General features: G+C 39.5%; 2 protein-coding genes across 3 annotated transcripts; one reads left to right on the top strand and one right to left on the bottom strand.

Annotated features, from left to right (window-relative positions):
- The first annotated feature begins 4,787 nt into the window (after positions 1-4,787).
- LOC140177028 (uncharacterized) lies at positions 4,788-5,781 on the top strand. Its single transcript, XM_072209230.1, has 2 exons — positions 4,788-5,210; positions 5,377-5,781. Exons 1-2 carry the CDS (start codon positions 4,788-4,790, stop codon positions 5,779-5,781), a joined length of 828 nt encoding a protein of 275 aa, XP_072065331.1.
- Positions 5,782-9,788: 4,007 nt separating this feature from the next.
- On the bottom strand, positions 9,789-12,119 carry LOC112745217 (small ribosomal subunit protein eS24z). Of its 2 annotated transcripts, none has more exons than XM_025794855.3 (6): positions 11,611-12,119; positions 11,422-11,505; positions 11,215-11,256; positions 10,934-11,104; positions 10,186-10,272; positions 9,789-10,082 (listed from the first exon to the last, which is right to left on the bottom strand). In XM_025794855.3, exons 2-6 carry the CDS (start codon positions 11,491-11,493, stop codon positions 9,957-9,959), a joined length of 498 nt encoding a protein of 165 aa, XP_025650640.1. In that variant the 5' UTR covers positions 11,494-11,505; positions 11,611-12,119; the 3' UTR covers positions 9,789-9,956. The 2 variants fall into 2 exon arrangements, with proteins under 2 accessions (XP_025650640.1, XP_025650641.1); XM_025794856.3 differs by having other exon boundaries at positions 11,422-11,532; positions 11,611-12,075.
- Positions 12,120-25,773: the final 13,654 nt, after the last annotated feature.

Genomic DNA, 25,773 nt, shown 5'->3' on the forward strand with positions numbered 1-25,773 from the left:
GTTTTCTCTTTCTCCAAGGAGGCCTCCAGCTCAGCAATCCGGGCAGCCTTCAGTTGACTAATCTTATCAAGCTCGGACTGAGCCTTCTCAAGTCGGGAGCTGGTCGCACCAATGGGGGACTTCTTGAACTCCCGGGCAATAGCGGCATGAAGACTGGCCATCCGGACACAGCTCCGCGCCATATACTGAAAATGATGCTCCATAGACGCATCATCAGTAGAAATAAAGGTCTGAGGAAGGATATGCTGCTCAATCCAACCTAGAGCATCAAAGTCCTTATCATTGAAACTGGCAAGCTCCTGAGAGGTCTTCTGCTTCTTAGGAGGAGGACCCGAGAACGGAGGAGGAGAAGAAGTAGCAGAGGTCGGAGGATCCTGGCTTAAAGCTCGGAACTGAGGAGTCAGAATAGTCTTCGACCGAGTCTGAACACCCACGGTAGTTTTCTGCGGAGAGGATCGGACAGAAGCATCCCCGGCCTCGAGATTTCGAGCAGCCACCGACTTCTTCGTCCGACGAAGAAATTTCATGGAATCCGCCTGAGAAGACATCTCTGCAAGAAATAAAAGGGATTACCACAACAGAAATTCCACCAAAAATAAAGCAAAACACAAAGGAAAGGTCGGAATCTCAAAGAGGTCGGGAACTACCTAACTCGGAACGGAGAAGGCTTGGATCTCCCAACATTTTCTTCGTGTCCAAGTGAGGTGCCCGACCCCATAAACTGCTTACCACACCCACAAAAGCCTGCTCCACCTCATCTAGACTCTCAAACGTATACTTAACAGACACTACATTCTCCTGCCAACAAAGAGGAAAAGAAGGCTCCCCACTCTCATCTAGAAAGAAAGGTCGGACGTCCCCAGTAGCCCGGACCTTGAAATAATAGTTCTTAAAATCGTGAAAAGACTCATCATACAGGGTACAGAACTTCCTCCCCTGGTTTGCCCTAAAAGAGACCCAAGACACCTTCCCCCCACCCGAACCCGGCTTCGTCAACACAAACAAATAGGAAAAAAGAGAAATAGAGGGAGGGACACCCAAAAACTGGCACAAAAGTTGGAACAGCTTTAAAAATGCCCAGGAATTTGGATGGAGCTGCGTAGGGGCAAGGTTACAGGACCACAACACCTCGGACTCCAGGTCGGTAAAAGGAAGTCGGACACCCAGCTTAGAGAAAAAACAATCATAGGCGTAAAAGAAGAGCTTCTCGGAACTGTCTAAAGGCGGGAAGCAAACTCTCTCCTCGGAATCCGGGGCTACTAACTCATAATCCCTCTCAGACTCCCTATCCTCACATATGCTACATTGCCTACGAAACCTAGCTAAATACTCAGAATCTACCACGGAAGGGACTCTTAAAGGAACAAGATCTACCCAACCAAGACCACTCGGAATCTTGGTCGACATTGCTTGAAGAAACTTTCGAGACATAAAAATCTTGCCTACAAAGAAGAATACAACAGCAAGGCAAAAATCACGTAAAGGCAGACAGCAAAAACCCATTCAGCAAAACGAGAAAACAAAGTTCTTTTAGAAAGAAAATGCAGCAACCCGAAAACAAAGTACCAAAAGAAAAGAGCCCCCCCCCCCACATACAAGCAACCAAAGCGATGGCGGCGCCTCTTTTCGGGGCAACCCAGGCATAGAAGAAAAAGAAAACAGAAGCATATATGCGCAAAGAAAATGAAGACAAGAACAAACCTGGAAGAAAGGAAGAAGACGACGAGCTCCGATGCAAGGAAAACGGAAACGGCGGCGAGGAGGAAACCCCGGAAAAACGCACAGAAAGAATCGGAGAAGAAGAACAAAGAAGGAGCGGCGCTCGAAGGAGAGATGGCGAAAACTCAGAAAAATGGAAAGGGAACAGAATAAACGAAGAAAATGAGGAAAGGGGCAAATAAATAAATGCCTTCACAGAGCCCGAACGGAAATCGAGGAGAAACGGTAACAAGCAATAAATGCTGAAACGGCCATTTTCAAAATTTGAAAAAACTACTATGCCCGAGCTCAACCTCTCAAAAAGGACGAACTCGGGCAGGGGCACTGTTCATACCCTGACCGAGCTCCCCAAACTCGGTAAGATCATAGAAGGTCCGACCTCGTCCCAAGGCCCACGCCTGAGGTCGGACCTCGGACAAATAAGCTAAGAAGGCCCATCAAAAAGGAACGAAGCCCAAAACCTAAAGGCCGAAAAGGCCTAGGAAAGGCGGTTCCACAAAGATAGGGATAAAACTCCCAAAAGATAAGATAAGATAAGAATATCTTATCCAGGGAAGATCACAGCCAACTACTATAAATACACTGGAGCACCCAGGTATAACTCATACTCTAATTCTACTCAATATCTGCTTGGACCCATGCTAACTTAAGCATCGGAGTGTCATTGCAGGTACAACCACCAACCACTCCACATATCAAGCTCGGGTCCCTGACCCCCACCTCGGGCCTCACCAAGACGTCCGAGCTACTCGTTTCAGGTAACCCCCGGAACAGGTGTTATTGACATTTTTATAGAAATAAGAGTTTTTAAACATTTTTTATTGTGTAGATATATCTGATATCCAATTCAATTCGATCTCAAAAAATGTAGATACAGTATTCAATTGGTATGCAGTCCTAAGGTCATTGATTGTAATAACTTTTTTTAGAATAAATGACTATTTGTACCCATCAAAGATGGAAACGCTGACATTCGTACCCATGATAGCTCGAAACTAGACTTGTACCCATGAGAGATGCTGTCCGTGTGACAAAAATGACCCGCCTAGGATCTGAGCTTGGTTCGTGCCTTTCCAAACCTATGTGGCACTTCCACCCCCCCAAAGCCTATCTGACGTGGAGTTGAACATTGATTATCAAAAGGGATAGGAAAAAGAAACGTCAGTTCCCGCGAGAATCGTTGGTTCCCTAGCAGAGGTTCCTCGTCACTGTTGGTCCATTTGAAGCCGGAGAAGACGACCAGAGTACGCCGAATCGAGTAGCAAGGAGTGGCTTTTACCATTCGTTTGGTATTCAACATCGAGGTGGTCACTCCCTTCGAAGAATTACACAGGTATGTCGTTTCCCACCAATGAATAATTTGATATGTCGTTGCAAGTGGTTAGACAAACGTTGCTGGCTAATGAAACCGTATGAGTTACTGTATTTTCTTCAGAATTGATAGAGAGTAGTTTTAGGGTTTGTGTTAGCATCAGTTACAGAGAATGTGTGTTTATTGGTTTGTTAAATTTTACTTTCAGGGATGGCCACCATCCACATAACTCTGTCAATTCATCATAGAGGAAGGTTTGAGAGAGAGCCAGTTGGTAAGGTTAGCTACATTGGTGGAGAAGTGACGGAGATAGAGAGGGTAAACGTTGATACCCTCAATGGTTTTTTCATCTCTGACTTGCTGAAGGACATTGGTTATACGTCCATTTCTGAGTTTTACTGGCTAGAACCTGGGAAGGAGCTTCATGATGGATTGAGGCTGCTAAGGGTTGATATGGATGTAGTTAGGATGTATGAGGCAGCCATGAAGAATGGAAATAGAATTCATTTGTATACAGAGCATCCCGTGGATCAGCCTGTTGTAGTTCAGGTTAAGGAATTGACTCCATCAAAGGGGAGAAGAAAGGTCTGTGTTAAAAGGGTACCAACTCCAAAGAAGACTCCAAGAAAAAGATTAGCAGTAGTGGAAGATGATGACGATGATAAGATAGTTGGTAATGTCCAAGTTGAAAAGTAGGCCCAAAAAAGTGCTGGCCCATAGCCCATGATACAGGCCCATCAAGAGAACAACCCAGCTCCTGTAGCAACACAGGAACCAAATAACATTTTCCAACCTCCTCCAACACCTGTCCAGCCGGATGAACCACCATCAACTCATTCCCAACCTTCACAGCCACCACTTGAGGTAGAGCAGCAACCACATGTCCCTCCCCATGATGTCAATGTATCTAAAGCTTCACAACAACCTTGGCAGTCTGATGATACAGACCAATTCATTCCCTATCAGGCCAATGTCTTTGACTATATTGCACCAGAGTAGCTCACCCAATACATCCCACATCCTTACAGAAATCCACTTTCAAAAGAAATCCCTGAGTCAGCTCCACCTTCTGACTCCAACAGGACTCCTCAGAATAATGAAACCAATCCTTCAGATGAGGCTGAGGGTCAGACAAAAAAGAACAGGAGAAGATCAACAAAAAGGCCCCCTCCTACAAGACAATCATTCATCCCTAATCCTGATCCAGACAAGCCTCCAACCTTCTATGTCCCAGTTGATCAGGAAGATTTTTCAGATGACAACGCTGGGTATCGTTGCTATGAATCAGAGGACTTGCATAGCATACCTAGTGATGAAGATTCTGATGAGACCACAGCCTTTTCTCAGAGTAATGCCGATGCCCCTATTAGCCAGGTGAGGTTGGAAGTGGGAATGAAATTTGAGACTCTAACTCAATTTAGGAAAGCAGTCCGGAAATTTAATATAAACATCGGAAGAAGCATTTTCTTTGCACGCTGTGACTCTACAAGGTCAAAGACTATATGCTATGATGAAGATTATCCTTGGCAGATATACTGTGCCAAGAGGACATTTCCAGCAAGTTATCAGGTTAAGACCTTTGTCAACGAACACACTTGCAGTAGGGACAATCACTGCAAGTCAGCAAATGGTAAATGGGTGATTGATGAGCTAGAAGAAAGAATAAGACTTCAGCCAAACTTGAGTGTGAGAGAGGCTGACCAGTTCTTCAGAGCTGAGTATGATATACTTATCAGAGAGAAAGATTTATAAATCTATGAAGAAGGCAAAGGAGAGGATTGAGGGATCTAAGATTGCACAGTATGCAATTCTTCGCGACTATGCTAATGAGATTCTAAAGACTAACCCTGGGTCTACAGTTAGGATACACACAAATCCAATGCCTGATTCAAATCCCATTTTTCTGAGGATCTATGTATGTTTTGAGGCTTGCAAGAAGGGATTTGTAGGTGGTTGTAGACCATTCATAGGGTTGGATAGAACATTTCTTAGAGGGTATTATGGGGGTCAGCTATTAACAGCTATAGGGCAGGATGAAAATAACCACATTTACCCCATTGCATATGCAATTGTTGAATCAGAAAACAAGGACAGCTGGAAGTGGTTTTTAGATATCCTTCAGGATGATGTGGGAGATTTTCAGGCCAACGGGTTTAACTTCATGTCGGACATGCAGAAGGTATGTATGTTTTAATTCTTTTATGTGTTTTAATTCTGCTATGTATAGTTTTTTATGCTTCATTAGTGAACTAGGTTTAGATGCTTAGTGTAGAAGACTGATTAGTGTGGTTTAGGGTCTGGAAGTATGAATATTGAACGCTGTTCATATTAATGGTTATCTGCAGGGGTTAATTCCTGCAGTCCAAGAAATATACCCAAACGCCAACCACAGGTTCTGTGCCATGCATATATGGCAAAACTTTCGCAAGAAATGGGGTGACTTGCAGCTGAAGAAGTGTATGTGGTCATGTGATAAGGCCTCTACGACACAGGACTTCAATGCTGCAATGGATAAGCTGAAAAAGATCAACGTAGGGGCTTGGGAATACTTGGACAAGATTAGTCCGAAACAGTGGAGTAGAGCACATTTTAGTGAGTATTCTAAGATGGACAACTACACCAATAATTACTGGGAGGTGTTTAATGCCAAGGTTAAAAAGATGAGGGGGAAACCTATCATAACCATGTTGGAAGAAGTGAGGTGCTACGTCATGCGAATCATGGCAAGAAACAAAAAGGCCTTGATTTGATACAGTGGGAGGTTAGCCCCAACCCAACAGAGTAGATTAGAAAGAGAGAAGAGAGAGAGAGCAACAAATGGAGACCCCTTCCAACCGGAGATGACGCGGGAAATGTGTATGAAGTCCAATGTCTTCCCATAAAGGTCAGTGTGGACTTGGGCAAAGGTACATGTAGTTGTAGACTCTGGCAATTGACTGGGCTACCTTGTGGACATGCATGTGCTGCTTTAGCTTACCAGAATAGAAGACCTAAAGAGTATGCACATAACTGGCTAACTATGGGTGCTTATAATGCTGCATATCAGACTTCAATGCGCCCAGTTCCGAGCCAAGAGTTCTGGGAGCATGTTGACATCCTACCAATTCTTCCACCCAGGTACAAAAAGCCAATCGGAAGACCTTCAATGAAAAGAGACAAAAGAAATGATGCCCCCCAAGGATAAGAGTGATCCTCATAGAACTAAGAGGAGGATTGGCACCATCGTATGCAAATACTGCCTCCAGGTGTGTGCAGTTTACTATAATTCGTTGTTTAACTTCATCTGTACCAATTTAAGTTCACAGGTACCAATTTAAGTTCATTTGGACCAATTTAACTAGTTCCTGTTTTACGTAGGCTGGTCATAACAAGCGAAGCTACAAGAAGAGAAAGGAAGCAACGGGTGAAGGGAGTGCTGCACCACAAGGACCTGCAAGTGATGAGGATGAAGATATGCTAGCTAAAATGTACTATGAGGAGACATTAGAAGCTACCGAGGCTGAAGCAGCAGCAATTGACGTGGAAACGGTTCCACAGCAGCCCAGACTTCACAGGTTAGTTAGTTACTTGATTCAGTTCCTTAATTACATTTGTTTAACGACTCATATTGGTAAACTGGTTGTTCTTTGGAATCCAGCCTCCACCCCCGATGCCACAACCAGTAGCCACAAAACCCCATGATACAACAGCCACTGGAGCAGCCAAGAAACAACATAAAAGGAGAAGTGTCAGGCGACCACCCCCTCTGCACATACCCCACAAGGTTCTGCACCATCTCCGAAGAATCCACCCACAACCCCTTCCAGCCACAACTCTCAAACAACCCCAAATCCACTGCAGGGTGCTAGTGCAGGGACAACCACAAGGTTCGTGCAGTTCATGCCTACAATGGATGTCGACGATATTTCTAGAACTAGAGGCATAGATGTTAGAGGCAGGGGTGAAGGAAGAGGTCGAGGCAGGAGAGGTGCATCAACTGGAGCCAAAAATGGAATCTCCAGCGGGAGCAGTAACTCAACACCAATGTCATAGACTGTGTTGCTTATGTTTTTTTGCTATTTTGATGTAATTGCCATTACTGATATACTAATTTTGGGGCACTGGTTGGTTTAATACACTATCTTGGAGTAGGCAGCATTCTTGTTTTGGTTGTTCTGACTGTGACATGCTACTTTTGCTGTATTTAACTATGTTTTTTGGTTTATTTCATGGTCAGACCACTTTTGTTGTATTTAACTATGTATTTAACTACTTTCTGAGTTAGCTTTCCTGGTTTTATACTTCATCCCTACAACCATCAGGTCTCTATGTCACATATTGAGCTTATTTCTGATTCTTTAAGTAGAAAATATAGTTGCATGTGCATATATATCCAACTGAGTACCAATAAAAGTTCTCATATAGAAGTAACAGAGCAGCAACAGAATCAAAGTGTCTATGTCAAAAACAGGAAATACATTCATACTCTCATGATTTACAAAGACCCTAATTCCATACAAATTTTATATCTTCACAAAGAAATACAACAGAAAGATCAAACAAAATGCAACACCCAACGCTATCCATAAAAGCAACAGTCTAATTCCCCTAATTTCACCCCTAATTTCAATCCTAAGTTTGTCTATCCCTCTCGCCAGGATTGATGATGCTTGCTGATTTTCCCCAGGTTCAGTGACAATGAGCCCATCATCATGCCTTGGATAAGAACTCACTGACTGTCTTCTGGCCAAACATCTTGCTATGCCCTCCCATCCTTCTTCGATTCATCAACCCATACAAAGTATTTGCAGTCTCTTGTCTGGCAAAACAAAACAAATGCACCGATTCGTCAACTTAAATGCAAACAAAACTTTCTCACCTGAACTCCAACAGCGTCTGCCCTTACCGCCCATAGAGGACATCTGATGAACCATCGATTAGGGTTCGTAACGGTGCCAGACTCCATCAACACAAACTCTCTTCCACAGAAGCATCTGCCGTCCAGCTTCTTCACCTTCTTCTTCTTCGAACTTGATGAAGAACTGCCACTGCCATCACTTGGAGCAGGGGTAAATCTGCGGAAAGACATTGACGGAGGTACGAACCAAGTTTCGATTGAGATTCAACGTCACACTCATTGAGATTCAACAAGCTTCGATTCTCTGGATCCTGGTTTGTATTAGGGAGGGGGGAAGCTACCTAGGGTTTTGATTTCGTGAGTTCAGCCTATCCCTTTTGATAATCAACGTTCAACTCCACGTCAGATAGGCTTTGAGTGGGTGGAAGTGCCACGTAGGTTCGGAAAGGCACGAACCAAGCTCAGACCCAAGGCGGGCCACTTTTGTCACACGGACAGCATCTCTCATGGGTACAAGTCTAGTTTCGAGCTATCATGGGTACAAATGCCAGCGTTTCCATCTTTGATGGATACAAATGATCATTTATTCCTTTTTTTTATCATTGATTGTAGTAGTTTTATTTATCAATGTTTTAAAATAGCACAATAGACCCAATAAGTGTCTGGCCCAATAAAGAGCCTAGACCACAAAAATTGAACATGAGAACTTGAGCACAACCCTAGGTGAACGGTAAACCCAACACGATTGCATCCCCTTAATTCGTCCGAAGCTAGATACAAGAGAATCTCATACTCAAAACAAAATTCACCTCATACCAATCGAAATGGAAAGAAAGGGTATTAAGGACGTAGTCACATAATGTTAATATATCATATAGCGAAAGAAAAATTGAATTATCACAATTTTCTCAAATAACCCACTAGGAATAATTTAGAGGGGAAGAGTTTGAGTAATATGATTTAATTCTATATTAGTGATAGTATATCTTAAATAATAGTATTTAATTATTAATTTACTTTTAAATTATAATTTACTATATCTTTAATAATGTAAAATAAAAAATTAATTTAATTAACTAATTATTAAAATTTTTAAATTAAATTAAAATATTAAAATTTCTTTTTACTAACTATAAATATTTACTATTATGTTAAAAAAACAAAAACATAATTGGATAGAGCTTACTCAATTTGGCCGAGATTAGAGTGGGCTCATCCAATTTGCCCTCTTCGAATAAAAAAAAGTGCATTTGAAATAATAAAAATCTGTGGATGAAACTTCTACTATTGGAACTATTTAGCTCCTAAGATGCCCCACTAAGGTTTGATTTGATAAAAGTTTTATATTTAAAAAATTACTTATAAAATTAAAACTCTTTTAACGAATATTTTTAATAAATTAAATTAAAAATAAAAGTTAAATAGAATTTTAGTCCTATCGCATAAACCAAAAATATTTTTTTTCTCAATCTTTTTTTATATACAAAATTATTCCTAAAATTTAAAACTAAATTTTAAAATCATCATTTTTACTTGAATATTAAAATTTTGAATCAAATTACCCATAAAAAAATTATAAAAAAAATAATAAGAGAATATTTCTACCCCAACAAAAAAAAAGGGAAGAAGCTATCCACAATCGTCCCTAAAATAAAGACGATTTTAAAAGTTAAACCTCAGACAATTTTGTACACAGAAAAAAAAATTAGGACAAAAAATTTTCAACTTAAAAAAATCAAAATCGTACTTAACTCTAAAAATAATTTTCAATAAGCACAAAAAATAATTACATTTGATCAAAATACTATATAATAAAATTTTGATTCAATGATAGTGTAAACCAATTTAAAAATCGTTTTCTTAGACGACCATTCGTGGCGGTCAATAAATAGTTATTTATAGTTATTTTTACTAATGTGGTGGCGGTCAATAAATAGTTATTTATAGTTATTTTTACTAATGTGATGATACAGTCCAGCAAACATTTGAAAACAGTCGTAAGTAACTGAATTCTCCTCAATCTTAAGTTGAAACTAAAGATTAATAATTTGAAAGGCAAAAAAAGATCACATCATATACGGAAACATCTCATTCTAGGAATCTATAAAATAAAATAGCCATTACAAAATTCCAATACAACAAGCTTAAAATCAGAACATGATGTTTGAAAACTCGTTTCTTCTTTCCAGCCTTGGCAGAATCAGAAGCCTTGGTCTGAAAATATTAAAAATGAGAGGTTACTATTTTTACTAAGCAAGAGCAATACGAGATGAACAATCATCAATAAAAAAAAAAATTATTTTTGGCAACTATTTACCTTCTTTACTCCACGGATCTTCTTTGCCCTGTTCTTTCTCTCCTTCATTTGCTTCCTCGACTTTTCAACCTTAGTATCAAGTCCATTCTGCAAACTACAGGATTTTAGTGAAGGATTGTGCAAAACAGAGCAACATGGCACAGACTTAATTAAAGAAGAAAAGTTCTAATTTCCTAAGACCAAAAAGAACTAATGGATGATTGGCAAGCCATGAGCATGGTAAGATTAAGCTACAGGGTAGGGTCTTGTACAAAATATCTCAAGAAATTCTAGCATAGTAAAGGGGTAATTAATCCAGCAAACCAAATTATGGTATTCTTTAAGAGGAAGCAATTGTTAGAAGCTAAACAGCAACTAAAAAGAGCTAATGATTTCATCTGAAAACTAATGAATTCTAATATGCACAAGCATTCAAATTAATCTTCTTGGAACATCTCTAATGTTATTGCTCATGAATCATAACAATATACAATTGCATGTCACATTATGGATCAACAATAAAGATCAACATATTTTCACCCCATGCAACTCCAATCTAAATATAAAAAACAGTGCTGACAAGAATTGAAGGAGTACTATATATTATACAGAGGCCATCCAATAATGATTAATATTAGTAAGCACTAACTTACCAGTCTTACAATTTACAGACACACATCCTAGTTGCATTAAAGTGTTTCTCATTCCATAGCAATTACACTCACGAACCAAAACCACATTAGAAAAACAAAAAACCAAGTTATCTTACCCTAATAAGTCTGTACTTAGGCTCATACTTCTTAGCATTCTCAACGGTGTCATAAATCAAACCAAAACCAGTGGATTTGCCACCTCCAAAATGGGTGCGGAACTTGAACACAAACACGGTGTTGGGGTCCTTAACATCATAGATTCTAGCAAGCTTCTCCTTAAGCTCAGCCTTCATATTCCAAACACAACAAATTAAAAACCCTAAACACCATAATTGTCCAACCAATAAGTACCTGACAAAAATCAATTAAATCTAAGTTTTCCCCAAACAGAAAGTACCTTAGAAACATTTGCCCTCCCTGGATGAAGAACATCAATGACCTACAACCACACAATTAAAGAGAAAACGAGGCTCAGATACATTAATAATAATAATAATAATAAATCCCTATGTATCGCACAATTCATCGATCATTATCAAATCCCAATTACTCTACGATAAAGCCATAAAAACAGAGCAAAAGTGAGAATGGTGAACGAACTCACGAATTGCTTTCTGGAGAGGAGCCTGTTAGTCATAAACTTCCTTGTTCTGATGGTAACCGCTTTGTCAGCCATGTTTGTTTGAAGCTTGAGGACCCAAAAAAAATTACTAGTCTATATCCACAACCAATTCACAATTCACAGTTCAAATGATCTTCACAAAATTCAAATGATCTTCATAAAAAAAATTACCTTAAGTGCTGAACAATGAAGCAGAGGACGTTGATTCGCTGAAAGGAGGACGGCGAACCGACGAGAACGGAGGACGGCGATGCGGCAGGAACTGTGTACGGCAACGCAGCAAGCACGGAGGACGTCAAGGCGGTAAGAACAGAGGACCACGGACTGACGGTGGGAACCGAAAGGAGGACGGCAATGTGGTAGGAACTGAGTACCACTGACGGCGAGAACGTCTGAACCCGAAGAGGGAGGGATGAACGCGAGGAACAATGGCGAGAGGAAGAACGCGACGGAGAGGGATGAACGCGAGGAAGAGTGGGCGATCTCTGGCGAACAGGCTACGGTGGTGGTCAAGGAAGAAGGAGTGGCCGAGTGGTGTCTCGCTCTGATCTCTGGGGGGGTGGGTGTGGGTAAGGGTCAAGGGTAGAGTGCAGCGCCGAAAAGAGGGTGAAATGTGAAAGTAGGGTTTGCTATGGCTGAAGTAATATATATATTATTTATTGAGTTAATACCAAAACTAATCATAAAATATTATGAAACTGACAAATTTAATCATAAAAAAAATTAAAATTAACTTGTAACCATAAAAGATGAGATTTTATAGATTTGGATCTTCTAAAGTTTAAATTTTATTTTAGAGAGTAAAGTATGATTTCTCACCATTGATTTCATAAGTGAGACCAAAAATAAATATGAAAGAGAAAGTATTCAAAGATTATCACACTTTATTCTCTAAAATAAAATTCAAACTTTAGAGGATCCAAATCCAAATTTTATAGTGAAATCTATTCAAACCTTAAAATCTAATAAAAAATTTTAAACTGTCCTTCTCCTCTAACTTAATCACTCTCAATTTCTAATCGTATCTCATTTCCATTCTCCAATCCTCTTCATCACTTCCAATCTCTCAATCCTCTTCTACTTTACCATCTATACTAAGTGCTACGACTTGAGCTTCACCACCACCATTTCTGTATTTATAAGCGTGTTGTAAACGAACTTATACTCTTTTGCTATCTCCTTCACCATTCCGATGCAAAGAGACTAGAATGTTTAGACAGTTACGCGTGTGAGATTGGAAACTTGATGACGTGGCGACTTCATTGACGAACTGCTTCTTCGGTTTGGCGTTCACAGTAGGTTGGCGAAAAAGTTGAACACCTGCAGATCGAAGAAGATCTCGTCGATTTTCTCGATGTCAGTTGTGGTGCCGTCGAGGGTGTTGTTGGATTTGGCGACGTCGGTGAGGGCGAGGGCGAAGGCGTAGCTTGCGGCGGTGGAGACCATGCGGGGGCCAAGGGCTCTGGCGGAGCGACAAGGGTGGGTGAGTTTGAGGGAGAGGGAGGGGAGGGGAGGGGAAGGTGGTGGTGGAGAGCGAGAGGTTGAGGATGGATTTTGGGTGGATAAGGAAGGATTTTGAGGTTTGGATTGAAGGGAGTGAAGCTGTAGTAGTGGTGTGACGTGATCATTGTCATTGGAGATGAAGTGGGATGAGAGTTTAAGAGTGATTAGGTTAGAGTAGAAGCACAATTTAGAAATTTTTGATAGATTTTTACAGTTTGATAGTTTTGTCTATGAAGCCCCACCTTTCATGGTTACAAGTTAGTTTTAATTCTTTTATGGTCAGATTTATCAGTGTTATAATCTTTCAAGATCAATTTTGGCACTTTACTTTTATTTATTTTTCTTGAATTATTAATCTTTAAGAGTGCAGATCGAATCCTATCTGATTCGATCATTTTGCAGATCGGATGTGGATAAATAATGTGAATCTGTATATGATTAGATCCATGAACACCCCTACGACAACTTAACATTCCACGAAAGGGAGAATCCATCGCATGTTAATGTAAATGGAAAAACCTCATTTTCGCACACCGCTCAAAGATAAGAATCAATTTAACTATTTTTTAATGGTCAAAGATTACTTTATTCTTCGTAAAAATAGACAGGACCGAGTTGGATGTTTCCTTTGCAACAAATAAAAATAGGTATCTTATTGTTGTTGTACATTAAACAAACGTTTTGGACTTTCTTTTGTCATTTTATGATTAATTTAAAAAGAATTGCTCTTGTATAACTGCTTCGAGTCTCTTCAACCAGAGCAAACTTATGCAGATACACATTAACACAAACATGCTTTCAAGAATCCATCTCTTTTAAGACGGTGCCAAAATTAGCAAAGATTGTCTTCAAGAGTTTGATGGATTCTCCAAGTATAGCCTGCACAGGTAGCCATAATATACTATATCCCCAAGTTTCTCTCGACATAAATAGACATTCATGAGTAAATATCACTACTAGAAAAAAGGCCTGTCACCACACTTTTTTCTTTTCACACTTTTAGATCAACGGCCCCATTTTTATGAAGGTGGTCATAGAAGGAAACAGGCGTGTTTTATGAAGGTGGCGGATGATTAGTGATTTGACCATCCTTTTTTTGTCACGCTTCAAAAGCGTGTCCATATAGAAAAACATGCACTCTTTTGAAGCGTGGCTAGTTTGTTCTCCTACGGTCATATTTTTAAAGCGTGTCCGTATCTTCTAATTATTTGGGCACCCTAAAAGCATAGCAACAGAGTTCCCACGAAAAATTTATTTTTTCACCAATTTTTTTTCAAACACTTTAATTTTTTTCTAAAGATAACCCTAGAAAGAAATGAGAACCCTCAACCCTCACTTTCAACATTCACTCACACTGTCAGAACCCTCTCGAACATTAACCCATCTTCATCTTCAACACTAAGAACTCTTGCAGCCCTCTCTCGCACCCTTTATTGCAACCCTCTCTCACATCTTCTATTGTAACCCTCCTCTCTGTCGCAACCCTCGCACCCTCTATCGCAAGCCTCCTCCTCGGATTTGCAACCTCGCTCCCTCTTTCGTAACCCTCTATCGATACTGCCTCTATCGGCGCACCCTCCATTGGTGTGCCCTCTCTCAGCCTTCACTCTCTCTCGTAAATCCTACCTTCGTTGACACTGCCTCTCTCTCGATCCTCCCTCAATCATCGCTTCCTCTCCCTCATTCGACGCTCAACCCTTACCATAAAACACTACAAGCTAAGGTATGTATTTATTCCCTTGTTGTTTCTTTGTTCATATGTGATAAGGTTCATTATTTTTATTTTTGTGATCTCCTGGACCATGAGGGCCCTCATATGCTCTTTGATGTTGTAGTGCTGTGAAAATGGAAGTGAAGCAAATGTTTATTACATGAAAGTTTTATTCTTGTTTGAATTTTAGTATACTAATTTTGATGTTTTTGATGAATTTATTGTCATAGAAAATATTCAATGGATGTGTTTTGATATTTTTATTTAAATTATTTTTCTATTTGGTGTTTTAGTAGAAAAGTGTGTGTGTGGTAGTATGTTGCATTAGGTTAGTTAATCTATCTAGCGGACATTATTTGATTTTAATTTCATTTACCAATATTGATTCATATTTAGAAATATAATGAGATATATTATAATCAATTATGCTACACCAAAAATAATTTAAAATTTAAATTACAAGACTGGATTGAAATTCGTTTTAATGGAATGCACATAAATTGAATTTACCTAAGTTTATTTTATTTCAAATTTTTGGTAGTTGTCTTTTTGCTACTATTGTTGTGACCACCTTTTTTGTTTTGCTTATGCTGTAGTTTTGCTGTTGCTGCTATGGTACAAATTTTTTTTTTGCTACTAGATTTATTATTTGTGGTGCTGCTTTGTTGCTGCTGGTTTATTTTCTATTTTTAGTTGAATGCAATTTCATTTCTTAATATTTTAAGTTTTCATGGTCTTCATCTTCCATTATCTTTCTATATTAGTAAAGTTTGTTGATCATGTTTTAAGTTTTAAGTCTTTCTATATTTGGTTTTTGTATATTGCTTATTCTTAGATATTTATAAGGAAACTTTCTAATTGGTCCAACAGTACTTTTTCTTTTAATATTGGTAAAAGATAATTTTGAACATAGCTTTTACTCTTTATATTGTTTTTGTATATTCTTTGTCTATGTCTAACATTATATTACTGTTTAGTCTTTTTTCTTTTAACATTGGTAAAAATAATTTTGAGCATAGCTTTTACCAAATCATTATAGATATTTTGTGTTTGTTTGCTTGAATTGAATCTTGTGTTTGTTTGCTTGCTTGCTGTTTGTTTACTTTCTGACTTAATTTTGTATTATTTCTTTAATTTTTTTATATGTCTAAACTTGAACCGAATCTTGTGTTTGTTTATTGATTTTTTTTTACATGTCTAAATTTAAACATAATCTTCTGTTTGTTGAACTTTTTCTATATGTCTAAACTTGAACTGAATTTTTTGTGCTTGTGCTTGCCCTGAATATAAGCATTAACGAATAAGAATGATGGTAGTCGCTAAATTATTGCTATACCAAATATAATATTACTGTTTAGTCCTTTTTCTTTTAACAATGCTAAAAAATAATCTTGAATATAGATTTTACACTTTAAGCCACTGGTGCACGAAATTGCAATCCCGCACAACTAACCAGCAAGTGCACTGGGTCGTCCAAGTAATACCTTACGTGAGTAAGGGTCGATCCCACGGAGATTGTCGGCTTGAAGCAAGCTATGGTTATCTTGTAACTCTTAGTCAGGATATCAATAATTATCAGGGTTGATTGTGAAAAGTAAAAGAACATGAAATAAGTACTTGTTTTGCAGTAATGGAGAACAGGTTGAGGTTTTGGAGATGCTCCATCTTCTGAATCTCTGCTTTCCTACTGTCTTCTTCTTCAAGCACGCAAGACTCCTTCCATGGCAAGCTGTATGCAAGGGTTTCACCGTTATCAGTGGCTACCTCCCATCCTCTCAGTGGAAATGTTCAACGCACCCTGTCACGGCACGGCTATCCATCTGTCGGTTCTCAATCAGGCCGGAATAGAATCCAGTGATTCTTTTGCGTCTGTCACTAACGCCCCGCCTTCAGGAGTTTGAAGCTCGTCACAGTCATTCAATCATTGAATCCTACTCAGAATACCACAGACAAGGTTTAGACCTTCCGGATTCTCTTGAATGCCGCCATCAATTCTAGCTTATACCACGAAGATTCCGGTTAAAGAATCCAAGAGATATCTACTTAATCTAAGGTAGAACGGAGGTAGTTGTCAGGCACACGTTCATAGTTGAGAATGATGATGATTGTCACGGATCATCACATTCATCCGATTTACGAACAAGTGATATCTTAGAATGGAAGCAAGCATGATTGAATGAAAAACAGTAGTAATTGCATTAATCCATCAAGACACAGCAGAGCTCCTCACCCCCAACCATGGGGTTTAGAGACTCATGCTGTAGAAGATACAATGAGAAACGTGTAAAGTGTCATGAGGTACGGATACAATGTCAAAAGATCCTATTAATAGTGAACTAGTAATCTAGGGTATACAGAAATGAGTAAATGACGTAAAAATCCACTTCTGGGTCCACTTAGTGTGTGCTTGGGCTGAGCATTGAAGCTTTCATGTGTAGAGACTTTTTCTGGAGTTAAACGCCAGCTTTCATGCCAGTTTGGGCGTTTAACTCCAAGTTTTATGCCAGTTCCAGCGTTAAACGCTGGAAATTCTGAGACTGATTTTCCACGCCGGTTTGGGCCATCAAATCTCGGGCAAAGTATGGACTATTATACATTTCTGGAAAGCCCAGGATGTCTACTTTCCAACACCGTTGAGAGCGCGCCAATTGGGCTTCTGTAGCTCCAGAAAATCCACTTCGAGTGCAGGGAGGTCAGAATCCAACAGCATCTGCAGTCCTTTTCAGCCTCTGAATCAGATTTTTGCTCAGGACCCTCAATTTCAGCCAGAAAATACCTGAAATCACAGAAAAACACACAAACTCATAGTAAAGTCCAGAAAAGTGAATTTTAACTAAAAACTAATAAAAATATAATAAAAACTAACTAAAATATACTAAAAACATACTAAAAACAATGCCAAAAAGCGTATAAATTATCCGCTCATCACAACACCAAACTTAAATTGTTGCTTGTCCCCAAGCAACTGAAAATCAAAATAGAATAAAAAGAAGAGAATATACTATAGACTCCAAAATATCAAAGAAACTTATCTCCAATTAGATGAGCGGGACTAGTAGCTTTTTGCTTCTGAACAGTTTTGGCATCTCACTCTATCCTTTGAGGTTTAGAATGATTGGCATCCATAGGAACTCAGAACTCAGATAGTGTTATTGATTCTCCTAGTTAAGTATGATGATTCTTGAGCATAGCTACTTTCTGAGTCTTGGCTGTGGCCCAAAGCACTCTGTCTTCCAGTATTACCACCGGATACATACATGCCACAGACACATAATTGGGTGAACCTTTTCAGATTGTGACTCTGCTTTGCTAGAGTCCCCAATTAGAGGTGTCCAGGGTTCTTAAGCACACTCTTTTTGCCTTGGATCACAACTTTATTTCTTTCTTTTTCTTTTTCTCTTTCTTTTCTTTCTTCTTTTTTTTTCATTTTTTTGATTCACTGCTTTTTCTTGCTTCAAGAATCAATTTGATGATTTTTCAGATCCTCAATAACAGTTCTCCTTTTCCACCATTCTTTCAAGAGCCAACAATTTTAACATTCTTAAAACAACAAATTCAAAAGACATATGCACTGTTCAAGCATTCATTCAGAAAACAAAAAGTATTATCACCACATCAAACTAATTCAACTAGTTTCAAAGATGAATTCAAAATCCTGTACTTCTTGTTCTTTTGTGATTAAAGCATTTTTCATTTAAGAGAGGTGATGGATTCATAGGACATTCATAGCTTTAAGGCATAGACACTAAAATACTAATGATCATGTAATAAGACACAAACATAGATAAACATAAGCATAAAAATTCGAAAAATAGAAAATAAAGAACAAGGAGATTAAAGAACGGGTCCACCTTAGTGATGGCGGCTTGTTCTTCCTCTTGAAGATCTTATGGAGTGCTTGAGCTCCTCAATGTCTCTTCCTTGCCTTTGTTGCTCCTCTCTCATGATTCTATGATCTTCTTTAATTTCATGGAGGAGGATGGAATGTTCTTGGTGCTTCACCCTTAGTTGTCCCATGTTGGAACTCAATTCTCCTAGGGAGGTATTGATTTGCTCCCAATAGTTTTGTGGAGGAAAGTGCATCCCTTGAGATGAATATCTCCATCTCCCCTGGCTCGGAGGTGGAAGCTTTTGCCTTCCCTTTTCTCTTTCTAGAGGTTTCTCTGGCCTTAGGTGCCATAAATGGTCATGGAAAAACAAAAAGCAATGCTTTTACCACACCAAACTTAGAAGGTGTGCTCGTCCTCGAGCAAAAGAATAAAGAAGAGAGAGAGTGGTGAGGTAGGTGGGGATCCTGTGGGGTCCACAGATCCTGAGGTGTCAAGGATAATTCATCCCTGCACCAAGTGGCGAGCAAAAATGCTCCTTATGCAAATTCTGGCGTTAAACGCCGGGCTGGTGCCCATTTCTGGCGTTTAACGCCAGCTTGGTGCCCATTTCTGGCGTTTAACGCCAGTCTGGTGCCCCTTTCTGGCGTTAAACGCCCAGAATGGTGCCAGACTGGGCGTTAAACGCCCATCTGCTACCCTTACTGGCGTTTAAACGCTAGCAAGATCTTCCTCCAGGGTGTGCTATTTTTCTTTCTGTTTTTCTTTCTGTTTTTGCTTTTTCAATTGATTTTGTGACTTCTCATGATCATCAACCTACAGAAAACATAAAATAACAAAGGAAAATAATAAATATAACATTGGGTTGCCTCCCAACAAGCGCTTCTTTAATGTCAGTAGCTTGACAGTGGGCTCTCATGGAGCCTCACAGATACTCAGAGCCATGTTGGAACCTCCCAACACCAAACTTAGAGTTTGAATGTGGGGGTTCAACACCAAACTTAGAATTTGGTTGTGGCCTCTCAACACCAAACTTAGAGTTTGAATGTAGGGGCTCTGTTTGACTCTGTTTTGGGAGAAGCTCTTCATGCTTCCTTTCCATGGTTACAGAAGGAGAACCTTGAGTCTTATAGTTTGCACTGTCTGTAAGCCACGTAGCTTCCTGAATAGCAAATAATTGCTCATCCGGAAAGGTTTCAGAGATCTCAGTAGAAGGGAGGGACGCCCCAGCTACTGGTTCTATTCGGGACAGATGATCAGCTACTTGGTTCTCTGTCCCTTTTCTGTCTCTTATTTCTATATCAAACTCTTGCAGAAGCAACACCCATCTTATAAGCCTGGGTTTTGAATCCTGCTTTGTGAGTAAGTACTTAAGAGCAGCATGGTTAGTGTACACAATCACCTTTGATCCCACTAGATAGGATCTAAACTTGTCAATGGCATAGACCACACCAAGTAACTCTTTTTCTGTGGTTGTGTAATTCTTCTGTGCATCATTTAGAACACGGCTGGCATAATAAATGACGTGCAGAAGCTTATTATGCCTCTGTCCCAACACTGCACCAATGGCATGGTCACTGGCATCACACATTAGTTCGAATGGCAATGTCCAGTCTGGTGCAGAGATGACTAGTGCTGTGACCAGCTTGGCTTTCAGGGTCTCAAATGCCTGCAGACACTGTGTGTCAAACACAAATGGTGTGTCAGCAGCTAGCAGATTACTCAGAGGTTTGGCAATTTTTGAAAAATCCTTTATAAACCTTCTGTAGAATCCTACATGCCCCAGAAAGCTTCTGATTGCCTTAACATTGGTAGGTGGTGGTAATTTTTCAATTACTTCAACTTTAGCTTGATCCACCTCTATTCCCTTGTTTGAAATTTTATGCCCAAGGACAATCCCTTCAGTCACCATAAAGTGACATTTTTCCCAGTTTAAAACTAGGTTGGTCTCTTGGCATCTTTTCAGAACAAGTGCTAGATGGTTAAGGCAGGAGCTGAATGAGTCTCCAAATACTGAAAAGTCATCCATGAAGACTTCCAGAAATTTCTCTACCATATCTGAGAAGATAGAGAGCATGCACCTCTGAAATGTTGCAGGTGCATTGCACAGACCAAAAGGCATCCTTCTGTAGGCAAATACTCCAGAAGGACATGTAAATGCTGTTTTCTCTTGGTCCTGAGGATCTACTGCAATTTGGTTGTAACCTGAGTAGCCGTCCAAAAAGCAGTAGTATTCATGACCTGCTAGTCTCTCTAGCATCTGGTCTATGAATGGTAAAGGAAAATGATCCTTTCTGGTGACTGTATTGAGCCTTCTGTAGTCAATACACATGCGCCACCCTGTAACTGTTCTTGTAGGAACTAGTTCATTCTTTTCATTATGAACCACTGTCATGCCTCCCTTCTTAGGGACAACGTGGACAGGGCTCACCCAGGGGCTATCAGAAATAGGATAAATAATCCCAGCCTCTAGTAACTTAGTGACCTCTTTCTGCACCACCTCCTTCATGGCTGGATTTAGCCGCCTTTGTGGTTGAACCACTGGCTTAGCATCATCCTCCAATAGGATCTTGTGCATGCATCTTGCTGGGCTAATGCCCTTAAGATCACTTATGGACCACCCAAGAGCTGTCTTGTGTGTCCTTAGCACTTGAATTAGTGCTTCCTCTTCATGTGGATTTAGAGCAGAGCTTATGATCACAAGAAAAGTGTCACCTTCTCCCAAAAATGCATATTTCAGGGATGGTGGTAGTGGCTTGAGCTCGGTTTTAGGAGGCTTATCTCCTTCCTGAGGAATTTTCAGAATTTCTTTTATTTCCTTTAGTTCCTCCAGATCAGGCTGAACATCTTTAAAGATGTCATCTAGCTCTGATTCAAGACTTTCAGTCATATTGACCACCTCCACCAAAGAGTCAATAATATCAGTGCTCATGCAGTCATTTGACGTGTCTGGATGCTGCATAGCTTTGACAACATTCAACTTGAACTCATCCTCATTGACTCTCAGGGTTAATTCCCCTTTTTGGACATCAATGAGGGTCCGTCCAGTTGCTAGGAAAGGTCTTCCTAGAATGAGAGTTGCACTCTTGTGCTCCTCCATTTCCAGCACTACAAAGTCAGTGGGAAAGGCAAATGGCCCAACCTTGACAATCATGTCCTCAATTATGCCTGATGGGTATTTAATGGAGCCATCAGAAAGTTGGAGGCATATCCGGGTTGGTTTGACTTCTTCAGTCAACCCAAGCTTTCTGATAGTGGATGCAGGTATTAGATTGATGCTTGCTCCAAGATCACATAGGGCTGTCTTGGTGCAAGCGCCTTCTAATGTGCAAGGTATCATAAAGCTTCCTGGATCTTGAAGCTTTTCTGGTAAGCTTTTCAAGATGACTGCACTGCATTCTTCAGTGAGAAATACTTTTTCAGTTTCTCTCCAATCTTTCTTATGACTTAAGATCTCTTTCATGAACTTAGCATAAGAAGGTATTTGCTCAAGTGCCTCTGCAAACGGAATCTTTATTTCAAGAGTCCTTAGATAGTCTGCAAAGCGGGCAAATTGCTTATCCTGTTCCGCTTGGCGGAGTTTCTGAGGATAAGGCATCTTGGCTTTATATTCTTCAACCTTAGATGCTGCAGGTTTATTCCTTACAGAAGTGGTTGAAGAAGCCTTTTTAGAGGGGTTACTATCAGCACTCTCAGGTGTCTGGTTCCCCTTTTGCGTTTGAACGCCAGGATTGGGTGGAAAATGGGCGTTTAACGCCAACTTTTCCCCCTTTTCTGGCGTTTGAACGCCAGAACTGGGCAGGAAATGGGCGTTTAACGCCAGCTTTCCCTCCTTTTCTGGCGTTTGAACGCCAATAGCATTCCTCTCTGGGCTCTTACTGTCCTCAGAGGGATTTTGAACAGTGGTTTGGTTATCCTCTGTCAATTGTTCCTTGTTTAGCTTTTTGCTACTTTGAGCAGTGTTATTCAATGTTTTCCCACTCCTCAGTTGAACTGCTTGGCATTCCTCTGTTATCTGTTTAGATATCTGCTGTTTTGCTTGATTCAACTGCAGTTCTATGTTCTTGTTAGCGACTTTAGTTTCATGAAGCATCTCTTTAAATTCTGCTAACTGTTTTGTCATCAGGAGCAATTGTTGATTAAGCTCAATCATCTATTCTTGAGGATTAGGATTAGTGGCTACTGCCATGACTTCCTCTTTTGGGGAGGACTCATTGCTAGAGTACAAATGTTGGTTTCTAGCAACAGTGTCTATAAGCTCTTGAGCCTCTTCAATTGTCTTCCTCATGTGTATAGATCCACCAGCTGAGTGGTCTAAAGACATCTGAGCTTTTTCTGTAAGCCCATAGTAGAAGATGTCTAACTGTACCCACTCTGAAAATATTTCAGAGGGGCATTTTCTTAGCATACCTATATACCTCTCCCAGGCATAATAAAGGGATTCATTATCCTCTTGTTTAAAGCCTTGGATGTCCAGCCTTAGCTGTGTCATCCTCTTTGGAGGGTAAAAGTGATTCAGGAATTTGTCTGATAACTGTTTCCATGTCTTTATGCTTGCTGTAGGTTGGTTATTCAACCACCTCTTAGCTTGATCTTTTACAGCAAATGGAAACAATAACAGTCTGTAGACATCCTGATCTACCTCTTTATCATGTACTGTGTCAGCAATTTGTAAGAACTGTGCCAGAAACTCAATAGGCTCTTCCTGAGGAAGACCGGAATACTGACAATTTTGCTGCACTATGATAATGAGTTGAGGGTTTAGCTCAAAGCTGCTTGCTTTGATGGGAGGTGTACAGATGCTACTCCCATATGCAGCTGTAATGGGGTTAGCATATGACCCCAGAGTCCTTCTGGACTGTTCAATTCCACTTAGGTCCATGATGGAGAAAGGGAAATGATGCAGATATTATTTTATTTTTATTTTTATTATTTTTTTATTTTAATTAACAGTGACCAAAAATAATAAAATAAAATAAATGGAAAATAAAATAAAATTTCGAAAAATAAAATCAAAGCAAATTGAAAACTAAATTAATTAATTAATTAAAAAGATTTTGGAATTAGCAATTAAAAAGATATGATTGAGAATTATTTTGAAAAAGATATGATTGAGAAGATATGATTGCAAATAAAAATGATTGAAAAGATATGATTTTGAAAATCTTTGACTAATTTAATGCAAAATTTCGAAAATTATGAGTAAAACAAGGAAAGGATATATTTTTTTTATTTTAAATTTTAATGAGGAAAGAGAAAAACAACAGAACGACACTAAACTTAGAAATTTTAGATCAAAACAAAGAGAACAAACAAGAAAACTTTGAATGTCAAGATGAACACCAAGAACACTTTGAAGATCAAGATGAACACCAAGAACAAATTTTTGAAAATTTTTTTTAAGTGAATAAAATCACAAAAGACACCAAACTTAAAATTTTTAGAAAATCAAACACAAATTTTCGAAAACTTAAAGGAAAACACAAAGAAGACACCAAACTTAAAATATAAAACTAAACTCAAATAAAAGACTCTAAACCAACAAAAATAAAACAGTCCTAATCTAAGCAACAAGATAAGCCGTCAGTTGTCCAAACTCGAACAATCCCCGGCAACGGCGCCAAAAACTTGGTGCACGAAATTGCAATCACACTTTTGCAATCCCGCACAACTAACCAGCAAGTGCACTGGGTCGTCCAAGTAATACCTTACGTGAGTAAGGGTCGATCCCACGGAGATTGTCGGCTTGAAGCAAGCTATGGTTATCTTGTAACTCTTAGTCAGGATATCAATAATTATCAGGGTTGATTGTGAAAAGTAAAAGAACATGAAATAAGTACTTGTTTTGCAGTAATGGAGAACAGGTTGAGGTTTTGGAGATGCTCCATCTTCTGAATCTCTGCTTTCCTACTGTCTTCTTCTTCAAGCATGCAAGACTCCTTCCATGGCAAGCTGTATGCAAGGGTTTCACCGTTGTCAGTGGCTACCTCCCATCCTCTCAGTGGAAATGTTCAACGCACCCTGTCACGGCACGGCTATCCATCTGTCGGTTCTCAATCAGGCCGGAATAGAATCCAGTGATTCTTTTGCGTCTGTCACTAACGCCCCGCCTTCAGGAGTTTGAAGCTCGTCACAGTCATTCAATCATTGAATCCTACTCAGAATACCACAGACAAGGTTTAGACCTTCCGGATTCTCTTGAATGCCGCCATCAATTCTAGCTTATACCACGAAGATTCCGGTTAAAGAATCCAAGAGATATCTACTTAATCTAAGGTAGAACGGAGGTAGTTGTCAGGCACACGTTCATAGTTGAGAATGATGATGATTGTCACGGATCATCACATTCATCCGATTTACGAACAAGTGATATCTTAGAATGGAAGCAAGCATGATTGAATGAAAAACAGTAGTAATTGCATTAATCCATCAAGACACAGCAGAGCTCCTCACCCCCAACCATGGGGTTTAGAGACTCATGCTGTAGAAGATACAATGAGAAACGTGTAAAGTGTCATGAGGTACGGATACAATGTCAAAAGATCCTATTAATAGTGAACTAGTAATCTAGGGTATACAGAAATGAGTAAATGACGTAAAAATCCACTTCTGGGTCCACTTAGTGTGTGCTTGGGCTGAGCATTGAAGCTTTCATGTGTAGAGACTTTTTCTGGAGTTAAACGCCAGCTTTCATGCCAGTTTGGGCGTTTAACTCCAAGTTTTATGCCAGTTCCAGCGTTAAACGCTGGAAATTCTGAGGCTGATTTGCCACGCCGGTTTGGGCCATCAAATCTCGGGAAAAGTATGAACTATTATACATTGCTGGAAAGCCCAGGATGTCTACTTTCCAACGCCGTTGAGAGCGCGCCAATTGGGCTTCTGTAGCTCCAGAAAATCCACTTCGAGTGCAGGGAGGTCAGAATCCAACAGCATCTGCAGTCCTTTTCAGCCTCTGAATCAGATTTTTGTTCAGGACCCTCAATTTCAGCCAGAAAATACCTGAAATTACAGAAAAACACACAAACTCATAGTAAAGTCCAGAAAAGTGAATTTTAACTAAAAACTAATAAAAATATAATAAAAACTAACTAAAATATACTAAAAACATACTAAAAACAATGCCAAAAAGCGTATAAATTATCCGCTCATCAGCCACTCAAATCATCATAGATACTTTGTGTTTGCTTGCTTGAACTAAATCTTGTGTTTGTTTGTTTGGTTGCTTGTTGTTTGTTTACTTTCTGAGTTAATCTTGTGTTGTTTGCTGAATTTTTTTTATATGTCTAAACTTAG

The sequence above is a fragment of the Arachis hypogaea genome, chromosome 2 (genome assembly GCF_003086295.3).
Source record: "Arachis hypogaea cultivar Tifrunner chromosome 2, arahy.Tifrunner.gnm2.J5K5, whole genome shotgun sequence".
In the NCBI taxonomy this organism is placed as follows: domain Eukaryota; kingdom Viridiplantae; phylum Streptophyta; class Magnoliopsida; order Fabales; family Fabaceae; genus Arachis; species Arachis hypogaea.

Excerpts from the sequence above, each read along its gene's own strand:
- LOC112745217 (XM_025794855.3), bottom strand. The coding sequence starts at position 11,493 with ATGGCTGACAAAGCGGTTACCATCAGAACAAGGAAGTTTATGACTAAC. Across the intron at positions 11,105-11,214 it reads GGAGGGCAAATGTTTCTAAG|GCTGAGCTTAAGGAGAAGCT; the intron begins GTACTTTCTGTT and ends TGGAATATGAAG. Across the intron at positions 10,273-10,933 it reads CTAAGTACAGACTTATTAGG|AATGGACTTGATACTAAGGT; the intron begins GTAAGATAACTT and ends TGTAGTTTGCAG.
- LOC140177028 (XM_072209230.1), top strand. The coding sequence starts at position 4,788 with ATGAAGAAGGCAAAGGAGAGGATTGAGGGATCTAAGATTGCACAGTAT. Across the intron at positions 5,211-5,376 it reads TCATGTCGGACATGCAGAAG|GGGTTAATTCCTGCAGTCCA; the intron begins GTATGTATGTTT and ends GGTTATCTGCAG.